The 27,697-nt window shown below is 32.8% G+C and overlaps 1 protein-coding gene across 1 annotated transcript; it reads left to right on the top strand.

The window, feature by feature from the left end:
• The first annotated feature begins 1,157 nt into the window (after nt 1–1,157).
• On the top strand, nt 1,158–27,697 carry LOC131803478 (sex-determining region Y protein-like). The gene is made up of 2 exons (XM_059124838.1): nt 1,158–1,906; nt 27,547–27,697. The coding sequence occupies exons 1-2, from the start codon at nt 1,158–1,160 to the stop codon at nt 27,695–27,697; spliced, it is 900 nt and encodes a 299-aa protein (XP_058980821.1).

Raw genomic sequence — 27,697 nt, 5'->3', positions numbered from 1 at the left:
CATATTTGGTGTGGATGATGGCTTACAAGGGCCGTTCTCTGGAAAGTAGTATATATTTCGAACATATTGCAAATTAGCATATGCGAATTATACACTAGAAACTCTCCAGGTTCGACTCAAGTTCTATTGGCAGATCTTTTTCACAGCAAAGTTTTTTTTTTTTTTTTGTTTTTGTAGTGATGGATTTTTTGTCCACAACAACTACATTGCTTCCAATGCATACACTTGTTTTAGTGTTGCTTTAGGAAGACGGGTTAATGGCTCTGAACGTAGAGACGGCAACTTCTAGTTGGCTGCACACCGAGGTCCGCGGTTCAAATCCCACAGCCAGGCTCGGCTGAATTTTTGAGTTTTGCCTTGTTAAGGCGAAGATCATATGTTTTATGATTTATGTGTTTGTTTTCTCTTTCTAGACGAGCTTAATGATCCGAAATTTGCAGTGAAAAGGAAAGCCAGATAGACACTATCACACACTCACCACTATGCGACGCGTTTCGCCGTTGGTTAAGCGGCTCATCAGGCATATTTGTTTATGTTGTTACTAAATAGACATAGAGCAATGCAACATATATTTTTGAGTTGCGGTAAAAATGACGTGGAGTTAGATAATTTTGTTTGACTTGTGTGTATGCTGAAGAAAAGTGGCGCTCTTTTCTGCTGAGATTATTGTTTTTACATACCTCACAGTTTTTTTTTTATCAACCCTTTATTTGTTTTTGCTGTTTTAAGTAGAAAATTACGAGTGTTTTCTTTTCACACCTGCTTCAAAAGGAAGACATTTTAAAGTCATTTTTAAGATGTGAGACCATTTTAAAAAGATTGAAATATTTCTTTCGTAAATATCATAAATTTTCGTGAAATCATGTTTTTAATAATATGTATCAAATTATCCATATGTGTGCATTATTCAATATTGTGCATTATTTTTGTAAACTGAAATGACTATTTTTCCTTTCTTCATTTTCAATTGAGATTTCGACGAAAAACCACGCTCCCTACAAATTTTTTAAATTTGTTTTCTGAATAAAAAAAAGAAAAAAAAATCAAAAATGAATTCGATGGGTTTTAAATGCAATATTTGCGCTGTAGAATTTGTTAACAGCATGGAATATCAAAAGCATTGTGAACTACATAAGTTATGTAATTTATGTAATCAGATGTTTATAAATTCTCAAGCATTAGAATTTCATAATGGAACTCATCACAATCAGCAACAAGGTCAATATAATTTTGAGCAATATCGTCATGCTGGACAATACAATAATCATGGGCAATATAATTATTCTGGAGAATATAATCAACAACTACAATCATATCAAAATAATCGCTATCATCCATATCTTTTACATCAACAACGAAAGAGAGAACTTCATAGAACACAGCAGCAACAACTTGATCAACAACAGGAACAACACAGTTTTCATCATCAACAGCAACAATATCAAACATACCAACAACAATACAATATTAATGAACAACAGTCGCAATATCAAACATATCACCATCATCAGCAAATGGAAAATATCGAAGGAAATGAGCAGCAACAATATAACCAACAACAATATCAAACCTCTCAACAACAACAAATGGACAATCACGAAGGAAATGAACAAAATATTCAACAACAGATGTCTGAAAGAAAGAGGCAATCATATGTCTTTATGTTTTGCGATTCGTGCAACATAAATGTCCGCAAAAATCTGTGGTTTAATCACTGTAGAACAAACTCTCACAAAGAAAAAAGTTGTACCGTTATTGATCCTAGAATGGTATTGATAAATAGTGGTTTTCAAAATCGCATTAAAACTTATCAATATAAGTGCGAAGAAACTACAATCAATATTGATGATTTCTTTTCGAAATCTAAAGATGCAATAACAAATATGATTCAACATGCTGTGGAATCGTACGCAGTTTTAAAGTTTAATATAGAAGTCTTGGTGAATATGCAAAGATATTTAAGGATGAAATCAAGGTTGTAAACATGGGGCATATAACCAAAATGAATCAAATAACGCTCTCAGATGATGTTGATGAAATATTCAATACACATGCAGACTCTATAAAGAATAAGATGTCTGAATTTCAAGAAAGGGACTCTGGATGGGCTCTATCTAAAATATTGTGGCTGGAGTTGAACTTAAATAAGTCTGCTTCAATTAAAGGATGGTAGTATATTAATACTCCTAAATCGTTGCGACATAAGAAAGCGTGCTGGAACTTAAAAAATAAAGATAAATTCTGCTTCAAATGGTGTTTAATTGCTGCAATGGATAGTACTCCGAATAGAAATCCAACAAGTACTTCATCATACACAATTCCGGACATAAAGGCAGAAAAAATCACCCTCCGAAATGCTGTTACTCTCAATTTCGAAGAATGAATTTTCAGTTGAGCTGAAAAATATATCAGAGTTTGAAACCAACAATCCAGAGATAAGCATAAATGTATTCGGATACGATAAAGAAGTTGTTGGAGCCTTATACCACACAAAAGCGGAAAAGGCGAATCATGTGATTTTAATTTTACTGGCGGAGGCAGATAAGGCTCACTTCATATTATTTCAAGGTAAATATAATATAGACAATGTATCAATTTGTCTATTTAACATGTTGGTTTCTTTCAGATTGATTAGGAGTCAGCTGACTACTAATAGAAGAAAAATGTCAATTTGTAATAGCTGTTTCTACTGCACCCCAGAGAAGATCTTATGATTATTCACAAAAAGTATTGTAGTCGTGTCGTCACAAATATGCCCACAGTTGAGGAAAGTATTTTAGAATTTAAGAACTATAGAAAACAAATGGACGTACCATTTTTTATTTATTCAGATTTTGAATGTGTTTAGAGACTGTAATAGCAGGTGGGGAAAGAATTAAGAAGCATATTCCATGTGCATATGGATTCAATATTAAATTTTCATTTGATAGCAGGTTAGATGTATATCATCACTATAGTGGTGAGGATGCAGCTCAAAAATTTATAGAGTAATTAGATGTTTCCCGTAGAGAAATTTATAATAATTACTTGTATCTTAATATGCCAATGAAGCCGCTATCATCTATCGAGCAAAGTATATTTGACTCAGCACTAAATTGCCATATTTGTGATAAAAATTTATATGATGATAAAGTTCGTGATCATTGTCCCCGAACTGGTAAATTTAAAGGGGCAGCTCATAATGTATGCAACATTAATTATACGGTAGCACAATTCATCCCAATATTTTTCCATAATTTTTCAGAATATGATTGCCATTTGTTTGTTAAAGAGCTTTTGACCACTATGGAGGGTAACACCACTATAATTCCTCTAACAAAAGAAAAATATATTTCTTTATCGCATACGGTGAATATGAATCCTTATGATAGACGCAAGACGTTTGAATATAGATTTTTGGATTCAATTCGTTTTATGGCTAGTAGTTTAGATCCTTTAGCTAGCTACTGTACAGATAGAGATATGTTATCTATTAGAAAACATTTCACCAATGATAATGAATTCACTCTCATGAGAAAAAGGGAATATTCTATTATGAGTATTTAAATTCCTTTGAGAAGTTGAACGACACTACCCTTCCTCCAATCGAGTCATTTTATTGTACATTAAATGATAAAAGGTCCTATATAAAAGAATATAAGCATGCTATAAAAGTGTGACAAACATTCAATTGCAAAACTTTACGTGATTACATGGAGTTATATTTAAAGGTTGACGTTCTACTTCTTACTGACGGTTTTGAAAATTTTAGAAAGTCATGTAAAAATGTTCATAAGCTTGATCCTTGCCAGTATTATACAGCGCCGGGATTATCATTTGATGCTATGCTCAGGTAAACAAAAGTAGGTCTTGTAACTTGTCTAGACATGTTTCATTTAATTAAGAATGGTATTAGAGGTGGTCTGACACAGTGCTCTAGGAGGTACACTAAAGTGAATAATAAATATATGAAGAATTTTGATCAAAACTCTCCATCAAGTTATTTATTATATATCGATGCGAATAATCTCTACTGTTGGGTTATGAGGCAATATCTCCCTAATGGTAATTTTCAACGGGTCAAAAATGAAGATATAATAAGAGATGCTAGACAAATTCAGAACTTAAAAGCAAATTCAAACATTGGTTACATATACGAAGTGGATGTAAGTTATCAAAAAACGTTACATGATAAACATAATGATTTGCCTTTCTGTTCTGAAAACAAAAAAGTTGGGGGTTCAAAATATGACTAGCTGATTGCCGATTTTGATCCAAAGAAATAGTATAGCATACATTATATGACTTTAAAGCAATGCTTAGATAATGGTCTGCTTTTGGATAAAGTTCATGGCGTAATTTCCTTTGATCAGTCTCCATGGTTAGCTTCATATATAGATAAAAATACTGAAGAAAGACAAAAAGCGAACAATGATTTCTTAAGGAATTTATTTAAACTTTTCAATGATGCAGTATTTGGAAAAACTATGGAAAATATAGATAAACGGAAAGATATAAAGTTAGTAAATCATTGGGAAACAACTAACCGAAATAAATTAGGAGCTCAATCTTTGATACCTAAACCCAACTTCCATAGCGCTAAACAATTTTGCGATGATCTTTGTGCAATCCAAATGGAGAGACTCTGTGTAACTTACAACAAACCTATATATTTATGGTTTTGTATATTGGAGTTAGCAAAATGGAAAATGTATGATTTCCATTACATTATATAAAGAATAAATTTGGTGAGCGCGTAATTCTAAATTATATGGATACGGATTCATTCATATATACTATATATACTGAAGATATCTATGAGGATATAAGAGCAGATGTTGATCAATACTTCGGTTCATCAGCTTACCCTGAGGATAATGCGTATAACATACCCCGACGAAATAAAAAAGTTATAGGTATGATGAAAGACGAGAATTGTGGAAAAATTATGCTTGAATTTGTTGGTTTAGGCTCAAAAATGTACTAGTATACGGTAGATGATGGCGTGGAAGTTAAAAAAGCTAAAGGTGTAAAAAAATGTTTCATTAGGCGATATAACATAGAAGAGTATAAGAATACTCTATTTAATGAAGTCATAGTTAGTGATACCATGTATACTTTTAGATCTAAGCTGCATGAAATTTAAACAAATGAGTTATCTAAAATTGTTTAAGTTTTACAGATACTAAAAGAATGGTTCGCCAAGATAAGGTGAACACATATCTATTGAATGAATTTTTTAGTTAAGATGAATGTATTTCACTTACATATATATGTTTACATCTATATAAAAAACGAAGAAATAAATAAACAATAAAAAAAATATTTTTAAAATGTATTTTTTTATTTATTAAATTATCAATTAATTAATGAAATGAGTATAGAATATTACAATATTTTTCGAACAATTCCATTTAAAGGATTATAGTCGATTAATTGATCATGAAGGATTAAGCAGTAAGCAGCTACACCAGCTGGAATTTGTGAAATAGTTTCAAATTCCACTTGAAAATCTATTGGATCGCTTTTGACTACTTCGTTTTGGTGGCTTACATCAATTACAACAATTGGGTTTTCTTTAAACTCTTCCCAAGATAATATTGGTTGTGGTTCCCTTAAAAAGTAGTTTTGTTGAAATTTCGCATACATATCGTAAAGTACGGCATATCTGTTTTCATCAAACTTCAGATTTAAGTCATCGTACGGATATGCTTCTGAGTTCAAATGAACTTTCATGTTTACCAAATTTGAGTGAATAAATTTCCCTTCTTTTTCTAAAGCGAGTAATATAAAGCGTGGACGTTCTCTATTAGTCGACAATTTTACATTCCAATGACATTTAGTTGCACCCTGGAACGTTGGATTAAAATGACAGTCCCAACTTCGAAAAGCAATAGGGAGAGGTTTTCCATTATTTATTATTCTCATAATCTGCAGCTTTGATGAATCTGCTAAGCATACATGAGGTATCCTCCATGTTATATTATTTATTTCTACATTTAGCTTCTCGTTCGAATCGGTAGAATAACATACATTTTGATTACCCGAACTACGCAGCATAATAAGATCATGTTTCTATTTAATATTACTTTATTATAGTCCTCTGCAAACCCCAACAGCATTTTAAGTGGAATACAAAAATTAAACATGTTACTATTTAAATCAGCACCATTAGTCCATCCAGCATTCTTCATAATATTACTCTCAACACTTGTAAGAGAAACAAATTTTTTTATAGTGCTCGATGCTCCTAAATGGCGTGTACGATCAATTTCGATACCATTTAATTCATATCGTATTTCATCAAATAAATATGCTACGCAGTTATTACGTAAACGAGCATTAGCCGTTAGTTTTCCATCTGATGATGTTATTACACCTTCAACGTAGATGTAACTCTCACTTGACAAGACATATAAATCTCGATTTTGTATTGTAATTCTAATTTCAACATTATTCTTAAAAAAACGAATGTAGGGTACATAGCTGTTATAATCTTTTTTGATTATGCTGACATCAGAATACGGCGCGTCTTCAACATTAAGTATTTCAGACATTTTCCTTTAAGTGTAGTTTAACGGATTTCAATTTTTTTTAATAATAACCTTTATAGGAACGCGAGACTCTCTCTGTGTTTTATTATACTTATTATATATAATCATTTTGATATAGGTCTCAAATGTAGCCGAGCAGTAGTTTCTTCACCGCGAAAATTAATTAGGCGTTGTGCTTGATCAGTAATCCAAATTTTTAGGCAACTTATTTCTTTCACATTCACAGGTAAATAAATCAACTTACGAGGTATTTCATCTATTTTATATCCAGGGGAAACATTTATTCCGAATTCATGTAAAGGTGTATTATTCTTATATGCTTATATACTCGCAAAATATTTACTGGGAGTTGCGAGCAATGTCTTCTACCTGGTGGTAAGATACCGCCCTCGAATCCAAATAGTAAGCTTATAGAACGGTGCACTGTTCGCAAAACACACTTTTCTTTACTTTATTCTATAAATTTTTATTTAATATTTTTTTTTTTCTTTTTTATACAATATATCATTTTTATTTATCCATGAGTTATGATGGATTGTAAGCCCCAACCATTTTACATATACCTTATTACCTTTGATTTTAAGACTTTTTCTATCAGGTTTTGGGAAACGAGTATGTTTAATTTCTTCATTATAGAATCCTCCCTTGATAGGATTACCCTCATAATCCTCCAAAATATATGTCACAGGATTTGTAATTTGAATCGATTTTATGCGAAAGATTTCAGTGCTATAGTTTGGTGTATAACCCTTTTCAAATACATTTTTATATTTACTTATTCGAACATAATCTCCAACACGATACTTTGGTTTAGGAAATGTTTTAATGTGATTGTAAACTGAATCTAGCAAAATTTGTTCAGTGACAAGATTTACGGAAGATCTTGAACCAGAATGAGATAATTTGTTTAAACCGTAAAATACTGATTTTCGCAATTGAACTGGAACATATGGTCTTGGATTATTAGCTTGACAGACATCACAAAATATCTTCGTATTTGAGGCAGGAATTGTAATGAGTTGTAAACTCATTGATGTTTCGGATTTCAACAAATCTTGAAGTTCTTGATCGCTTTGTTGAAGTTTTGAAAGTTCCTCAAAATCCAATAATGATAATGATTCTACACGGGAGAATGTATCTGCCACGATGTTTTCATTACCCTTAATGTACCTTAAATCCGTTGAAAATTGGCCAATAAAATTTAATTGTCGAAGTTGACGAGGACTTGCTTTTTCTGGCTTTTGAGAAAAAGTGTAAATTAATGGCTTGTGATCAGTATAGATTGGAAACGAACGCCCTTCTATGTAGACCCGAAAGTACTTAACAGCTTCATAAATCGCTAATAGTTCTCGATCGTAAGTACTATAGCGTTGCTGAGTTTTGTTTAGCTTCTTTGTAAAGAAAGATAATGGTTGTAACTCACCATCGATTCTCTGTTCCAAAACAGCTCCTAAAGCAAAATCTGATGCATCTACTTTAACGGATAATTCAGCATCACTAACGGGATGAAATAACAACACTGCATTTGATAAGCTTGACTTACATTGCGAAAATGATTTTTCCGCTTTCTTAGTCCAAATAACAGGTCGATTATCATTTTTCACCACATTCTTGAGATGTTGGTTTAGTGGGGCTTGTTCTGTCGCTGCATTAGGTAAAAACCGTCTATAAAAGTTTGCCATTCCGAGAAAGCGTCGTAAGTCCTTTATCCAAGGAAATCAATTTCACTATTACCGAAAGAACATTTACCTTGATTGACGACTATGCCATATTTTTGAAACCTCTCAAAAACAATCTTTAGATGCTCCAAATGTTCAGCAGGCGATTTTGAAAATATAAGAACATCGTCAATATAGACAAATACAAAATGTAAACCACGTAGTACTTCTTCCATTAAACGTTGGAAACTTTGGGCGGCATTTCGCAATCCAAACGGCATTTTGACAAATTCGTATAAACCAAATGGAGTAGTGATAGCAGTCTTTGGTACGTCGTCAGGAAATACAGGAATTTGATAGAATGCGCGGGCCAAATCCAACTTTGAAAATATGCAGCTACCGGCTATGTTAATATTGGCACCAGTGATTAAAGGTATTGGATAACGATCAGGTTCCGTAATTTTATTTAATCGGTAATCTCCAAGACATCTCCACTCACCATTTTTCTTGGGAACCATATGAAGAGGGTTCGACCAATTACTACTTGATGATCTATTACTTCCGCGTTCGATCATGTACTCAAAATCTTTTTTGGTAATTTGAAAACGATTTTGATCTAAACGCCGTGGTTTTGCATAAATGGGTGGTCCAGTCGTTTCAATATGATGATATATTCCATGTTCCGTTTTAATGCAGGGAAGAGTGGAGGCTTAATATACATCTGGATATTTCATTAACAATTTATTGTACACAGATTAATCTTTCACCAATGTTGTTATACCCTCCACCATACCCTAATTTTGTCATTCCGTTTGTAACTCCTCGAAATACTCATGTCAGACCCAGCAAAGTATATATGAAGGGTTCACAGCTATACCGAACTAAGTCATAAAAACATAATTCGAAGATATTTAGAGGTAAAGTAAATGCACTGTCATTAATTTCTAGAAGGAATATTTCAGTCTACTAAAAGAAAATGTAAAAGTCTATATTCAAAATTAACTAATGATATAAATTTAAAAACAAAAATATATAAATATATTACTTAAAAAATATTTAAAAACAAAAAAATCTACTTTGGTTCATTATTATTCTGAATAAAATTTGAATGTTTCATAGCTAAAGCGAACCAAGTCAACAAAATATAATAAAGTGTTCGCTATATGACTAAATATAGTTGATGTTCCGCTTGTAATAAGCAACTGATGTTGATAGCTTTGGAAAAGGCAATGCTTTTTTAAGGTCGAAAGTACAGATATAGTGTTCATCAGATGGTACTTCTGTATTCAGTGAGTCTCGAGCTAGCTGTGCTGCTTTTAAATGAAGTTCCTGTTGCCAAATTAAATTTGTAGTTTCTTCTCCATCGAATTTTATTCTTATGTCAAGTCCATCACAAATTCGACAGGTATCCTTATTCGGAGACTTAAAATGTAAATAGAATTTCGTGCTGAATACTTTATAATAAAAATACATTTTATTTTGCATAATCTGCAAGTTTCCAAAATGACTTCTCTGTCAGATTCATTCACCTGGCTGTTACATTTTATTTTGCATCCACAATCATAATTAGGTATAAACGTTTTTGCGGAAATCGTAAGACCCTTCTGATTTGTGTATGCTTTTCCACTGTTGCAGCGAAGCTTACGCACATTGTGCTTCCACTTTGCCGGGATTATTCATCTTTTCAAAACGATTATATTTTTAAAAATTATAAAAATAGCGAATATAGGGAGTTACCGTAATATGGGGTCTATACGAAAACGTGGACCTGCACAGGCAAGTTTTGTCATAGTCCATTACAATATTTAAATGGGAAACTGGAAAACATCCGTTAAATAATATCGCAAAAACATCAAATTTCTGAATACGAAATACGAAAGTCACCAAAATACCGATCATTTTCAATACCAAACGCCCTGTAGACCAAACACACATCTGAGTAAAATTTTATCAACCTACCTCAATTGGCTCGGAAGCTAGAGTGATTTCCACCGATTGATGGACATCGCAAAACCGACATTGAATTTTATGCTGATCAAGAATATATATACTTTGTAGAGTCTAAAATTTATATTTCGTGGTGTTACAAACGGAATGACAAACTCAATATGCCCTCCATACTATACCCTCCACGTACTATGGCTGAGGGTATACATACCTTTTAACTAGTTTTTATACCCTACACCACAAGGGTATTATGTCTTTGTGCATTTGTTTCTAACAGGTAAATGGAAACGAAATAGACCCATAGTTCCTTTTGATGATCTGCATAGAATCACATTCTGAGTCGATTTATGCATGTGCGTCCGTCCGTCTGTCCATGTATTTTTGTAAACAAAGTACAGTTCGCATTTATTGCCCTATCCAGATGAAATTTTGCACAAATCATTTGTTTGGCCCAAGGACGAACCCTATTGAAATCGGTCAACATTTAGATATTGCTGCCATATATTTCTTCGTCCGATTTGCCTTTTATTGTGCACCAAACGTGTAATATCAGCCCGAATAGTATGGAATTTTGCACGTACGATTAGATTGGACCTGAAAATAAGTATGCCAAATTTGATCGAAATCGGTTCAGATATAGCTATAGCTCCCATATATATTGTTCATCCGATTTGTTATTTTTGTTCTCCGCAGACGTAATATGCACTCTGTAACAACAATGTTTGGGGAAATATATCAAATACAGCTCAGAAATACATTTGCTAAATTTTATCGACATCGGTTCAGATTTGGATATAGGTCCCATATATAACTTCGTCCGATTTATCTTTTATTTTGCACCAAACGTCAAATATTTCTCCAAATTAGATGAAATTTGGCACTTACGACCGAATTAAGTCTAAAAGCTGGTGTGTCAAATTTGGTGAAGATTGGTTAGATATTGCTATAGCTCCCATATATATTTTTAATCCGGTTTGTTATTTTTGTCCTCCGCAGCCGTAATATGCACTCTGTAACTACAATATTTGGGGAAATATATCAAATACAGCTCAGAAATATATTATTATATATGGATATAGCTCCCATATATACTTTTATCCGATTTCAAATTAATTGTGCAAATGGGCAATACAAGTCCGAATTTAAAAGATGCAAATGCTTCGGAATATTTAGTCCTTTGAACCTTAAATTTTAATTATAATCATAGCGTGTATGATTGAATTCTCACATCAAAAATTTTAATTGTTATGCGCAGCTCTACTAAATTAGCAAAGTGGTGTAGGGTACTGGTTTTTTTAATATTGCTGAAAAATGAACGGCAATATGCACTTGCTCACTAATAGTACTGATTCAAAGTGAAACACATTGACTTGGTTCATTTTTGCTTTGAATAAAAACGAAAAGGACAGTCGTTGACTTAGGTTTTTTACCGTTATCTTTGAAACGAAGCACTTTTTGACATTGTGCTTTGCAGAGTAAATAGATTTGCCACATGCGGGGACATTGGCACTAGTTTCGGCATTTTTTATTTTTCATGACTTGGTTCGCTATAGCAGTGAGCCCTCCATATATTCTTAATCATCGTAAAATTCTAAGACGATTTATACATGTCCGTCTTTATGTCTGTCTGTCTGTTGTAATCACGCTATATTTCGAACAAATTGAGATAGAAGGCTAAAATTTTGCCAGTAGGCAGGTTAAGTTCGTAAATGGGCCATGTAGGTCCAAGAAATCATGTAGCCCCCATATAACGGTACCTCCCGATATTCGGTATTTTGATGATTTTTGCGACATTATTCACCGGAATTGTTTCAAATTTGGTATTTGAAGTTCGTAATAGATACTGCAGCCTAAGACAGAAAATAATCTATGTAGGTCCACATCTTCGTATAGCCCCCATATACCGTACCCCCCGATATTCGGTATTTTGATGATTTTAGCGATATTATTTACTGGGATTGTTTCAAATTTCGCATGTGAAGTTCTTAATGGATACTTCAGCCCATGCCAGAAAATTGTCTGTGCAGGTCCACGTCTTCGTATAGCCCTCATATAACGGTAACCCCTATATCGGTTTTTGATGATTTTAGCGACATTATTTAACGGAATCGTTCCAAATTTGGTATTTGAAGTTAGTAATAGATACTGCAGCATAAAACAGAAAATGGGCGATATAAAGGTACCCCCGGTATTCGGTATTTTGATGATTTTAGCGACATTGTTTACAGGAATCGTTTCAAATTTAATATTTGAAGTTTGTAATGGATTCGTAATCCTAAGTCAAAAAATGAGACATGTAGGTCCATGCCCTCATATAGACCCCATATAACGGTAGCCCCCGATATTCGGTATTTTGATGATTTTAGCTACATTTTTTAGCGAAATCGTTACAAATTTGGTATTTGAAGTTCGTAATAGATACTGCAGCATAAAACAGAAAATGGGCCGTATAGGTCCAAGTCTTCATATAGCCCCATATAACGTACCCCCCGATATTCGGTATGTTGAAGATTTTAGCGTCATTATTTACCGGGATTGTTTCAAATTTCGCATGTGAAGTTCGTAATGGATACTTCAGCCCATGCCAGAAAATTGTCTGTGCAGGTCCACGTCTTCGTATAGCCCCCATATAACGGTACCCCCATATACGGTATTTTAATGATTTTAGCAACATTATAAACAGATTTTTCTTCAAGTTTCGCATTTAAATATTGTAATAACTTATGACAAAAGTTGCCTATGCAGGCTCACGTCGTCGTATAAGCATTCGGCATTGTAAGATAATAACAGAATTTTTAACGGATTATATATTTTGGAAATTGCCAAATTTGTACCAAATGGTGGTGGGCCGAACTTACAGCTCTTTTACTTGTTTTTTTTTTTTTTGAAACAAAGGCACATTTATATAAAAAATTAACAAAACTTATATTTAGTTTTTGAAAGAAATACAAGAACTCAAAAAATTATAATTTAAAAAAAAAGTATTTTTTCGCAACTTAAAATTCAAAGAAGAAGTGATGTAAGTTTACAAGAACAAACTTTGTAAAGTGTGCACCTGCAGTTCCATGTTTAGTTCGATTGTATTCATGAATCAGCTTTCTGTAGATATCAATCCAATGATATGTACCATTATAAGAAAATTCTCGAAACAGTTTATTTTTTAAGATTCGGTTAAATCTTTCAACAATCGAGGCTTTCATAACACTATATCTAGAATAGTGATTTATTGCGTATATATCTGCTAACTTCTTAAAGTCTTTGTTAAAAAACTCTTTTCCATCATCCGTTTGTAAGTTGTTAGGCACTCTGCCAGCAATCAAAATTTTTTTAAATACCGCGCATACATCTTTCGCGCTTTTTGTTTTAATCGCTTCACCCCAGGCATATTTTAGAAGGTATCTATAACAGTTAGCAAATATTTATATCCTTTATTAATGGTTGAATAATTACCCATTTCAACCAAATCTGCTTGCCATAAATCATCAATACCCTTTGTAATAACTATTCGGCGAGGAAAACGTTTCCTCGCTTGAGAATGGAGTACATTTACCATTTTCCTTCTTTCCATATTTATTTATTGAAAATTTTATTCAATATAATACTGTGTGGCATTGACATTGGCGATATAATGCTCTTATCATTTCTTTTTTTATTATTTCTTTGTTTAGGTGACTTATTCATTAAATAAATTTCTTATCTCTGATGATATTTCTCTTCTTAATATTTCTTGTGAATGTACGATTTTCTTTTGTACAAAAGCTTTGTTGACTGCGTCGTTGTCTTCCGATGGCGGCGCTAAGTTTTTAATTTTTTTATTATGGATATCGAGGTTGTAATGCTGGTCAATATCAATTCCAAATAATTTTGAACCATTTTTTCTCAAATTACTAGAGTTTGAGTAGTGATCGAATTTATCGACGCTCATTGCATAATTGAAAGTTAATTGAAACAGTTTTTTCATAATCTTTGTATATTTCGGTCTTTTATTACTTCCAATTTGTCCGGTTGAGTCATAATTTCTCCGGTGTACACACGTATTCTCTAGAATTTTCTTATGTATATCTAATTCAAATTTATCAAAGCCAGTAGGATTTTTGTGGAATAAAAGATTGTATAGACCGCTTGATAGGGCCCATGTTTTATTCCCAATTTTTATTTTGTCATCAACAAAGTACTTTTTACTCTTACTGAATTTCCAATCACCGTTTTCGTCTTTCTGGGGACCGTATATATTATCGTATGTATTATTTTTAAATAAGGATGTAAGATTTTCCCCTTCCTTCTTATACTGCCAATATTCTCCTTTCTCCTCCTCCTCTTCAGAATAGAATGTTTCATCATCGTCATTAGAGTCATCTTTATGTTCACTTTTGACAATAAAGTCCTTTTCTGGTTTGAGTTCGTTTTCCTTTTTAATATTTTTTTCATTTTTAATGGCGTTTATCGATCATTTAATGGTTTTATAATGGGTTTAAATGTATACTATATTCGCCTTCCGATGTCATCCTCTCCTTCTTTAATAGATTTAATTTTTGTCCTCAGAATACTCCTTGATTTAATGAGTTATTTTAAAACATTTCATCCATTGTTTTTCTTCCAGTCATTATTAAGATTTTTCAACAGAACAGAGGTAATCGTAAACTGATCTGTTTATGGTAAACAGATCGCTTTACAGGGTAGGAACAGCAGTGTTTATGTAAACAGGGCGGTTTATTATAAACAGGTCAGTTTAAAAAAGGATCAGTTTACAGTAAACAGGTCAGTTTGAAACAGGGGCGGTTTACTATAAACAAGTCAGTTTGAAACGGACCGGTTTACAGTAAACAGGTCAATTTGAAACAGGGTGGTTTACAGTAAACAGGTCATTTTAAAACAGGGAGGTTTACAATAAACAGGTCAGTTTGAAACAGGGCGGTTTATAGCTAACAGGTCAGTTTGAAACAGGGTCGGTTTATAATAATCAGGTTAGATTAAAACGGACTGCTTTCAAGGAGAACAGGTCAGCTCTGAATGTATTTTTTTTTTTTTTGAAGCGGGTTCGATTGAATATAGATGTGCTTTATTCAAGAGATTATAAAGCACTAAATATGAATGAAGACGTTAAATCCTTTTCTATAGCACCGTTAGTTATGGTATCATCTTTACTTATAACCAAAAATCCATATTTATCGCTCCAACATTCACTACATATAGCAGTAAACTTGTTGAATGACATATCGCCTCCAATGTGCCCATTAAAAATGTGTTTCATGTTGATATTATCCTGTTTGAAAGCTATTATGAAGTTGGAATTATCTCTAATAAGATGTTTCGGAATTCGTGTATATGTTTGACATAAATAGAAGGAGTCTATATTTCTATGTCTATCCATACAAAAGTATGCGTGTATGTTGTTTTGATTTTCACAAGCGACATCATCAAAGATCATTATCGAATTTTCCTCTGCTTCATTTGGTTGTAGAACGTCATTGTTTTCAGCATATGTGTGAAATCAAATTCCCTTAATGGGTGTAATTAACTCTTCCAAATACTTATATTTTGGTTGTTGAAGAGATTTTGAATATAAGTATATATTTTTAAATTTTAATCCGTTAGGGCTTTCAATTAAACTAATCATGATATTAATTGCTCCGCAATTTGATGGACCTACTATTACAGCTCTAATGGAATTAGGTAATAAGGAATTAGGTTTACGCCTATCGTTGTTACGATTATTAAAATCAAAGTTTTTCACATTAATATTCGTATCTTGTTGCACCAAACGCATTTTGGAGACTGTGTATTACTTTGAATGCTTCATAAAATTTATAAGATTTTTTTCTTTTAGATTACTGATTAACATATAAAATGGTTGTTTATTATAAAAACTTAATTAATTATAAACGAATTATTCGAGGAAGAGGACTGTTGAATAACACTACCATTCGAGCTTCATTTACATGGATATGAATTTTGTGGTTCCGTTACAAAATTGGAAAAATATTGAGAAGAGGCGATAAAGGAATAAATGGTTTAGATTCAGCTTGCAAACTACATGATATTGAGTATTCCAAAATTAATGATATAAACGCAAGGCATAAAGCGGATCAAGACCTGGCTTGGCAACGAGTGGAAGCAAAAGATAGTAACTGGGGTGAAAAGATTAATGCTTTTTTAGTTAGCAATACCATGAAGGCTACATCAAAATTAGGTATTGGTATAACTAAAAATGTTGAATGCAGAAAAAAGCTATTTTCGTCAACTGTTAAAAAAGCTACTTCAATCCTTAGAAAGGAGAAACCACGCGATATTAATAGTGCCATAAAAATTCCTCGTAAAACAATAGGACAAGCATTTAAGGGTAAAAAATCTAATATAATTATTCCCAGGGTTATACGAGTACCAAAAATTGGAGGATTTCTTTCTATATATATATTAGAAAAAAAAAAGTTTTAAATTTTATTTAATATGAAATATATTAATGCACAAACATTTAAATTAATATAAGTGCTAACGCTGGTATTAAAATGTAGCAACATTTCGAACTATTAAATTTCGTACATATTTTTGTTTCTTTTAAATATAACATTAGATTTATGCACTCCACATACATCATAACTTCTTTCTGGTAATAAACTTTTAAATTCGCTGTCACATATCGGTACATTATTGGTTTTACATCTTCTGATAAGAGGACAGCTGCTTAACCAACGCATATGTTCGGCAAGGGGTGCATCTGTTTCTTTCCAAGAAAATATTTCAACTCGACAGAAATATAATATAACTCTATCAGCTTCGCCAGTATAATAGTATCCAAACATTGCCATCTCGCTGGGGTTAGCATTTTTTTATGGCCATGAGTGAAATGTCGTCAATTTTTTTCATGGAAATACTTTTCTATGATATTTGGCGTTGAATTACGTACTAACTTTCTTTTACGGTAGAATTCAACATTTATAGAAAAAAACTATCATTACTACATAGCATTAAATAAAAATTAGTGTTGTTTTAAAATATAGATTTCTTTTATTTACTTAATTTATGTGTTTACATTTTTTTATTTCTATTCATGTATTAGATGCATATTGGACTGCAAATTCCTGATCATTAAGCTCGTCTCGAAAGAGAAAACAAACACATAAATCATAAAACATATGATCTTCGCCTTAACAAGGCAAAACTCAAATATTCAGCCGAGCCTGGCTGTGGGATTTGAACCGCGGACCTCGGTGTGCAGCCAACTAGAAGTTGCCGTCTCTACGTTCAGAGCCATTAACCCGTCTTCCTAAAGCAGCACTAAAACAAGTGTATGCATTGGAAGCAATGTAGTTGTCGTGGACAAAAAATCCATCACTACAAAAACAAAACTTTGCTGTGAAAAAGATCTGCCAATAGAACTTGAGTCGAACCTGGAGAGTCTCTAGTGTATAATTCGCATATGCTAATTTGCAATAAGTTCGAAATATATACTACTTTCCAGAGAACGGCCCTTGTAAGCCATCATCCACACCAAATATGCCTGATGAGCCGCTTAACCAACGGCGAAACGCGTCGCATAGTGGTGAGTGTGTGATAGTGTCTATCTGGCTTTCCTTTTCACTGCAAATTCCTGATCATTAAGCTCGTCTCGAAAGAGAAAACAAACACGTAAAAAAACTCTGTTGGTAATATGTGTTGTAACTCCAACTTATAAGACATATTGTCATTCCCTTCATGCAAATGTGTTTTTGTGATTGAAAATCCTCCTTGACTTAATTGTGTTATGACATCATCTTCTAGGGAAAGGAATCTCGCAGGCAGATATAGAATTGAATCATCCAAATTTAATACTATCTTGCTTCCATATTTTGTTTGCGTTTTATATGCTCCTACATCACCAGCTATTTATATTCAAAAGATTCACTGTCTTTCTCTTTCCCTCCTACATAAAATATGTTTGCACCTTTTCTAACCCCATAAATGTAATATAAAGAAAGACATTTTTTTTTGTTTTAATTTTTTATTTAAAATTTTTTTATAAATATTTTAATAGGATCATCATCCTTTAAATCTTCAACCAGAATTCTTAATTGCTCTATATTATTAGAAATAGATGAAATTAAATCTAGTAATAAATTATTTTGTTGTGGCTCAGAATCATTTCCGTTTGTATGTTGAGTCTCCGCACTGAATTGTATCAGCCATTCATCATCATCCTGAATGGCTACCAACTGCTGTCCGCTTTGAAAGATCTCGTCTGCTTGACTTATTTCACCACCACGGCCATCTTCTATAGCATTATTAGTGTTCAATATGTCTTGGGGAAGGAGGGGGAGATAGTGATAAACAACACGCTGATAGACTTCTTGTGTTGTCTGATCTTACTCGCAGGGCTCCCCAGAGAATGCTAAAAAGTTTTCTGACATATCACCTGATAAAAATATGTCATTTATTATGTCTTCATCAATTAAGTCTCCAATCCTCTCGTCTTCACGGAATTCAACCGAATCTCCCTCATTACCATTAAGCCCGCATGTAGGGGCTTCTTCATTTCTTCTGGCGACTCTGTCGTTTTCTCTTTTAAAATATTTTGCTACCTCTTCATCTACATCAAAGTCCTCAAAAAACTCTGCGTCACTCCGCTCGCATTGTGAAAATTTCCTTATTATTGTATACGGAGAATATTTTTGAAGACTGAATGACTTTCTACAAATTGTGCGCTGTTTTAAACGTCCTAGACGAAGCATTATTTCCGATAAAAACACTGAATACAATTCTAAACTTACATTTTCAATTTTATTATCTCAATATTGTATCATTTACAATTTGAATTTATCCTATCAAATAAGGATAAAGCAAGTAACTATCCAACTGTAAACATAAACTAGGACGCTTATATGAAACACACAAACAAAAAGAGGAAAAAAACTTTAATGTTTATCCACGATCGTATATCTAAACATTCTTATACAACAATATTTACTCAAAAATGGTCACTTGAGTTGGCTCTAGATACCACGCGTGTGAAAAAATCTTTTCTGGTCACACGTCTAAAAAATGTCTAGCTAATTAAACAGTTGTTTAAAGGAACCACTAGTAATTTTCTAGTTAACAACAACGTAAACAAAGTGTAGGTGTGAAGAAAAACCTCACACACAAGTCAAACAAAATTATCTAACTCCACGTCATTTTTACCGCAACTCAAAAATGTATGTTGGATTGCTCTATGTCTATTTAGTAACAACATAAACAACTAGGATTTGTTTTCTTACTACACACAACTCGTACATAAGAACATTAATTTATTGCCCCTAATCCCCTTCCCTTTCTTGAATTGTTCTAGGTGTGAAATAAAACCTCACTTAAAACTAGATCGATCCGAACTTATCATAATTTATTACCGCTTACCTCCTTCCCTTTCTTATAACCCTTTACACATAGGATTTGGTTTCTTACTACACACAACTCGTACATAAGAACATTAATTTATTGCCCCTAATCCCCTTCCCTTTCTTGAATTGTTCTAGATGTGAAATAAATCCTCACTTAAAACTAGATCGATCCGATGTTTATCCCCCTCCCCTTATCTCATTTACAAAGGTGTCCGTTGATGTTTAAACCCCCCCCCCCCCTTTTTTTCTTATTTACTTTATCTTACCTGAGCCAGAAGGAAGACCTCACATATACTCTAATAATCCAAATTTCTTACTTACAATGTTAAAACTATAGTTGTTAATAACATTATTGCTGTTTCTGTTTGTCTGGATTCAGCGGATCTTAAAAGTATTTTTCCTTGAAGAGTGATAACCCGTTACAGATGTCCTTTGTTGCCGGTTCTGTCTATTTTCGTGTCATGATGATCCGTCACGGATGTATTTTATTGCTGGTTCTGTTCTGTTTTTAAGACGATTATCCTTCGTTTGTAATTCCATTCCATGCACTTTTTTGTGATAATCCGTCACAACACTGTGTATTTTGACAGAAGTATTTTGGAGCAGTATCTGATGTCCGGTACCAAATATCATTCTTCTGGATGAAACATATATATGAGAGCTATAGCTATATTTGATTTAGTTGCTTCTGGTCTGAATTCGGCGGGATGTACCAAAATACAGGTCATTTTGACTTATATTAGCCATTTGATGGACAACTAACGCGAAATCGGTTGAAGATATATGGGAGCTATGTCTAAATCTGATCCGTGATAACCAATTTCAATGGAGTCGTCCTAGGGCCAAACAAAAATTGTTTGTAAAATGTCATCTCAATCGGATAGTAAATGCGACCTGCATTTTGTTCACAAGAATACATCGACGGATTCTATGAAGATCCTTAAAAGTGACTCTGGGTCTATATCGGTACCTTCTCCATGTTAAAAACAAATGCACAGATAATACCCATCCCACAATGGGGTTAAGGTATAATTATTTTTTAATAATTTTTCAAATAAATATATATATTGATTTTCGCTTTAAAATGTCGTGCTATTGACAGCATTTCTCCGTTATTCCCAATCCATGGTTTTGATTGAAAACCTGTTGGAGAAATATTACTGATCTTTTATTGAAAAATAATTGAAAATGAAAGTTACAATTATAAAATTACTTAAAGTCAAAATTGCAATATCTGTATTTTAACAATTTATACAATTATAAGTAATTCAATGTTCAGTCTGTTATGCTTGTTTAACAATTTTTTTATTTTCTTTTCAATTATTATGTTTTTATTTTAATTTGCTTTACAGTTCTTTTTCAGTTTATTGAACTATTTATAAATCTTAATAGTTTTATGTCTAGCACGATATGTTAACAGTTCTTGATAATTTTATTACTTATTTGCTGAATTTAACCTTGGTGGTTTTTTTAGGTGATTGTGCTGATGTTGTTGATGATGCTTCTCCTCCGCCCTTAGTATGGAGCGAGGCCAAAAAATGGTTTGTCAGAAGCGACAACAGTAGTGGCGGGAAGTCCATTTATCACTAATTTTGTCTTCTGTTTCATTATAAAGATGAAAATTACAATTCCAATTATTAACATTAGAGTTCCATAATTTATATGCCTGTGAAGTTCTGTTTTGTTCGATAACTCTTCTATGGCTAACTTATTTTCTAGATGGTACTCTTTAAGTTTAGGTATATTTAAAGTTTCTATTGTAGACAAAGGGTTTATGTTTAGTTCTGTGGGTAGTTTTACAATAAAATCGTCCCAATATATGTTCGGGTTGTCTTCGTAGGTAATCCCGTTGATAATAACATTAGAGTTTTTAAAATTAATTAATAAGTTGCCTTCAGTATTATGCTTTTCGGAGTTACATGATGTTTTCATTTCTGTTGCCAGTTAATTTTTTGTTAAATCAAGCCCTTGTGCGGGTTGTGATATTTCATATTATGGGAAATCGTGTAATTGGTTAATGAGATGTGGGGAATTTGAATGTTAAAAACGATATTGGTATCGTTGTAAAATGCCTGCAATTGTAAAAGTTCATTCAAATGTTCTGTTGTATCAATTTTAGTTGACTGATTCTCTAAATTGTTCTCTATTTCTTCTAACTCTTGCTTGTTTAATATCATTTTGGGTATAATTCCGAGGCTAAACAATGTCATTGCTTTAGAAACATCTGTATTATGATTTCTCAATAAATCAATGTGGAAATTAACCTGATTTAAATACTGCATATTATTTATAAGTCTTGAGTTGGATTTTATTCTATTTTGAGAATTCTTTTTCACCCTACTATTATATCTTTTTCTTTATTTATCTGGCCTGTGATATTTTCTATTTTTCCAAAGATTCTAGTACTAATTATATTCTGTTTACCAGATTTAGTTTGAAATTTATTTGTTAGATTAAATATAGCTGGGCTAATATGGAGAGCATCATTATCGCCCATATTACTTGTAATAAATTTAACTGCTGAACCTATACCGTTAAATAATCCTCTTTTCCTGCGGTACTTAGGAGTTATTGAATTCAAGCTCTTTAAGTTTAAGTTTTGTTACCTGTAAGGAATCTCTGTTGTAATATGTGGGAGTAAACTGTTTGACAGATTCCTCAATTTTCATGACATTAGCCTTATATGTATCTAATTTTATTATATGCATAAGATTGATATGGCCAGGTATTGTGTTAGCTTTATTTGTAATAAACCCTGGGTGCATGTTTAATTGCGTATCTCCAGTGTTTGGGTGCGTATCATGGGTATTAATCTGAAATAAAAGATTATGAAAATTGTTTTTTTTTTTTTATTTGTGAAGTTTCGTGTTTTGTGTAGTAGGTAATGTTGCTTTGTTGTTTTGTTTCACTTTGTGCCTAGAAAATCTCGTTGCTATTTTATTTTTACTACATTCCTTCCTGTATATATAGTTATCGATATCATAATCTAGTGGGTCTTGACTGCTGGTATTAAGTTTTTCTATGCGTTTGTCCGTATCAGTTTCCAATTTTTTCTTAATAGATTCCTAGAGTTCAGTTCGAAATTGATTTCTCTTGGAAAGATATTCCTGTTCATTGTTGAATGTTATTTCACGATTAATTTTATAGGTTCTTTTCACGGGGACATTGCTAGAAGATTGTTGGAATTGCTGACAAAAGTCTTTAAATAAGTTTAAAGTGAATTCGGTTCCCTGGTCACAAACGATTTTGTTAGGTATGTTTTCTGATTCTCGCTGTTAGAGTATATGCAGCGGCGAATTTGGAAAATTTATCTATAATTTTTTTGCCCTTAATTGTGTAAAAGTCTATATGTATTTTATCTAATGGTTTAACAGGTTTTGGAGGTTTTTCAAATTGATTCTTTTAAGGATGTCTATCTTAGTCTTTGGCATGGAATACAATAATTTATTGTTTCAGCTATCTTTGATTTCATGTATGGAGAGTAATATTCGCGTTTTAGGTGGTCATGGGTTTCTTGTATGCCTCTGTGATTATTGTTTTCGTGATAATCTTGAATGATTTTATCCTGATTATCGTTTTTTATGTCCCTTGCTATTTCAGTACACCTAACTAAAGAAAAATTTTGCTTTGTGCAAAATGTTTAGAATATACATTCTGATAACGCGAAAAGTTTCATTATCTGTAAAAATTTCCGTGGTTTTATTGGGCACAAGATGATTTTTTTTAAAATGTGTGTTCTAAGTTCCTCTGTATAATTGGGGTGTGTGGGGTACCTATATTTGTTTTTAGAATCTACTTCTTGTTTCATGTGAGAATTAGAGTTTCCTGTCCTAAATAATATTTGTAAATTAAAATCATATATTACTTTTTCCCAAATCGGAATACCATCATCGCAGTTTTCATCGGCAGAGTGAACAGTACTACCCGAGGTGGCTTGATTGGACATTGTATCAAATGCATTTATGTTTAGGTTAATTGATATGTCAGTCTTTATTCGACTAAGGGCATCGGCGTTTGTATTTAGTTTGCCTTTTTTGTATATAATTTCATAATCGAATTCCTCTAATTTCAATCGCCATCTTATTAATTTAGAATTTGTCTGTTTCAGGCTCATAATCCATGTGACTGGTTTATGATCTGTTTTGATTCTGAAGGAGTGAGCAAATAAGTATGGTCGAAAATATTTGGTGGCCCAAATTATGGCTAAGAGTTCTTTTTCTTTTGTTGAGAATTGATTTCCGGTGTCGTAAGTGTGCGGCGTGCGTAGCACATCGGTTTGTCGTTCCCTATAGGTCCTTGCGAAAAATGGTTCCTACCGCAAAATTACTTGCGTCTGTCGTGAGATTGAAAGGCTAAGAAAAATCTGAATATTGTAAGATTTGGTCATTTACAAAGAGTTGTTTACAAATTTCAAAAGTTTTTTATAGTTATCGTCGAGTATAACAGTTTTGTTTTTCTTCAGACAAGCTGTAAATGGCTTTGTTATTTTGGCAAAGTCCTTAATACATTTACTATAGTAACTTAATAGAACTAAAAATTACTTTATTTCTTTTTGCTTTGTGTGAAGAGGAAAGTTTTGGATCGTCTTTATTTTGTCAGGATTTGGTTTTACTCCTTCTGTGCTCAACAAATGGCCAGAAATGCGCATTCCTTATGTAAAAATTCGACTTATCTAGTTGAATCTTAAGATTAGCTTCTCTAAGGGCTTCAACAGCTTTTCTTAAATTTTCTAGATGTTCTTGGTGTGAGGTGGAATATACAATGATGTCGTCTAAATAGACAAGACACACTGTTCCTAATAAATCTTTAAGAACGCAATCCAACACCCTTTGAAATGTTGATGGTACACATTTTAAGCCGAATGGCATTCTCACAAATTCATTTCTATTTGATGGGATCCGCTAGAAATGTCCAATGTAGTGAAATACAAACACTTGCCAAGTTCGTCCAGTATTTCATTTATGTTTGGCATTCGGTATCTATCTGATATTGTTTCATCGTTTAGTTTCCTAAAATCAATAATTAAACGCCCCTTTGTTTTCCTTCTCGCGTCCGATTTTTTTTTTGGACTATCCAAACAGGTGCACTCCAAGGTGAGTAGCTTTCCCGTTTGATACCCTGATTTGACATGTCTGAAATTTTTTTTACTCCCGCTTTGTGGCTGTGGGGGTATCTATATGATTGCAAATAGGAATGTCGTCTCTTGTGACAATGTTTTATTTGCTTTTATTGGTAAAGGTAAGGGACTGATTATCTTGAAGAAAAATATCTTCAAACTTTTTACATAGTTTTGTGATAACCTTCTGTTCCTCTATATTCAAATGATCAATTCTAAGATTGTGCAGTAACTGAGGGCTTTGATATTCAGGAATATGTTCGAAGCTAATATTACTAATTTCTACATAATATGCATTTTTTATTGGATCTACTTTAATTGGATTTTCGATTAAAATTGTTTTGTCCGAGTTTGACTTATATTATATTTTTTTCAATGAAGCTGTACCAGTTTTAGCCCTGTAATACCCGGCAAAATGGTTATTTCTGGGTTAATTGAAATTGTGGGGATTAAGAAAACGTCATGTTCTAAATCTACAGGAATTTTAATAATGGTTTTAGTTTTTGGTGATATGAGTATTTTATCGGAAGTTAAGTTTGATTTAAAAGACAAATGGTTGCAGCAACTCCTTGCGATTAATTGCTCTCTCTCAAATAAATCTCGTTTAGCTTTTATTATGTTGGCATCTACCTCATGTATCATCAGATTATTGTTCATTATAGCTTATATCTCTACAACTGAACTATAAAACCCCTCTAGTGTCTTTTTATTTTGTTTCAGGAGGTGTAAGTCTCGAATCTCATTTCGTTTATCAGAGTAATGCAATATGAGATTGTCTTTAATGCTCTACCAGCTCAAGTCTGTGCCATACATATCAAAAATCTCATTTGCTTCTCCTTCGACTTTCTTACGTATAGACCTTAAAAAAAAAACTTTGGCAACTCTATGTCTGAGAAAAAGTGTTTTTTATTCGCGGCGGATCGTTTGCTCAATTACTTACTATCTTGTTGTTTCATAAAATTGTTTTGGCATAAATATCTTTGGAATTTAACGTGTTGTCGAAACAAATAAAATTTTGGTGAACATTTCAAGCAAAAATACTCAAAATACTGCTTAACTCGTTTGCTGTGGTGTTACAACATTTTCTTCCGTTTTTGACATTTGTTGATGGGTACCGTTGCTGTGAATATTTTGTTAGTGTGCCTGCTCTTGTTGTAGAAAATGCCGCCTTCCAAAACCAATAGAGCAACTGAAAGCACTGAATGTACAATATGCTATAAGTGGATCCATTCGTTGTGTGCGAAGCTTTCTGATAATGATTTGTCATTAAGTCTTTTAGTGCTGCCTCCTTTATCTGCTCATCATGCAAAAATAATCTCAGTAATATACGTGAAAATAATTTTGTTGCTCAGGATATTCGAAATGTTAAAAAGCAACTTGACTCATTTGTGGGTGTCCACCAATCTGAAATAAGTGCCATTAAATGTGCTATTGAAAGTATGAAATCTGACTTGGGTTCTTGCTTGTTGGAGATCAAGGCTGACATCACTTAATGCAATGAACGCATACATAATGTCGAGGAGTCAACAAGTTCCAAAATAACAAAATTAGAAGCTGAAAATAATATCCTACATAGACGTATCAACCGTGGTGATTTTTTTATTGGTGGATTGCCTGATGGGCTTCAAGATCTTATTTCCCATGTCATTTCAATTGCTAAATTCTATAACATTAACTTGAACAAAAGTGATATAAACCACATCTGTTATATTCATGGAAGAAAGCAATTACTTGTTAAATTGAATAGTGTAGCTCTTCGTGATGAGATAATGAGGCAATATTTCAAGACTCGTTCATTGCATGTGTGTGATGTCATCAAGGATGGGCTGGTTGCGATGTTATTAGCCGCCTATTTCTAAATGACCAGTACACTCCAGTGGCTGCTAATCTTAGCTTGATATGTAGCAATCTTCGCAGATTGAATATTATTTCCAAGTTTAGAATTCTGAATCGAGACTCTGTACTGGTTGAAATAACGGACCCCAATGGCATTAAGACCAAAAGGGATACAAACCTCTGTCTTTCATTATTGCAACAATCTGAATAATTACCTCTTCAGTGACATTTATCGTTATATAGTAATTGCCATATCATTATTATGATCTCATTATTTTTATGATCAGCTGTTAAGTTGAATGAATTATAAATGTTATTGTTTTTATATATATTTGAATTAAAATCTTTTTTAATAATATATTACTTCTGGTTCCCCACCATTCCTTTTTACAAATATTTTGATGTCTTTTAATGACAACTTGGGACCTATTGTTAGCAGTAGTGCATATTTAAAATCAAATCCAAAACCAATTAAAAATAGGTCATTGGAACTGTAGGAGTATTAAGCCTACTTTTGGATGAATTAAGGTCTATTATAAGTGACAATGTTTTAGATTTAGTTGCTGTTTCCGAAACATGGCTTTCACCTGACATTCCTGATTCTGTTGTAACTATCCCCGGATACAAACTAATTCGCAAAGATCGCTCTATACCCAATAAGGGTGGCGGTGTCGCTATTTATATTTCAAATGGTCTTTCCTTTAAACGTACTCTTGCGGTATCTGAGCCGAATTGTGAGTCCCTTTTTGTTCAATTACAACTGAATAATGCAACGATTTCCTTCGGCGTAGTTTACCTACCATCGGGTAGCATAGATGATTTTGAGTTTTACCACCGGGATTACTTTTTTATCTGCCTAACATCATTACTGTTGGTGACTTTAATTACAATTTATTTAATGTATTTAGATCCGATTCATTTCGATCTCGTTTCAATCTTTCCATTGTTCATAATTCTAAGCCAACGCATTTGGACTTGAGAAGAAGAGCTATGTCTCTAATCGATTTTATGTTATGTACTGATTTATCTTCCTTTAAATTCTCTGATCAAGTACAAAGTCCCACAATTTTAGATCATTCTTTAATATTTGCCTCTTTTTCTTTTAGCTATAAACGCCAAGATGTAATTGTGGAGTATCGTAATTACGATAAAATTGATTGGACAGGCATGTTTTCTTTCTTCGATGAATATGATTTTGGTAATGTTTTCAATGCTGTAAATGCTGATCTGAAATGTTTTCACATTCTAACATGTTAA

The sequence above is a fragment of the Musca domestica genome, unplaced genomic scaffold (assembly GCF_030504385.1).
Source record: "Musca domestica strain aabys unplaced genomic scaffold, Musca_domestica.polishedcontigs.V.1.1 30, whole genome shotgun sequence".
NCBI lineage: Eukaryota > Metazoa > Arthropoda > Insecta > Diptera > Muscidae > Musca > Musca domestica.
This window is presented reverse-complemented; position numbering and strand designations above follow the sequence as displayed.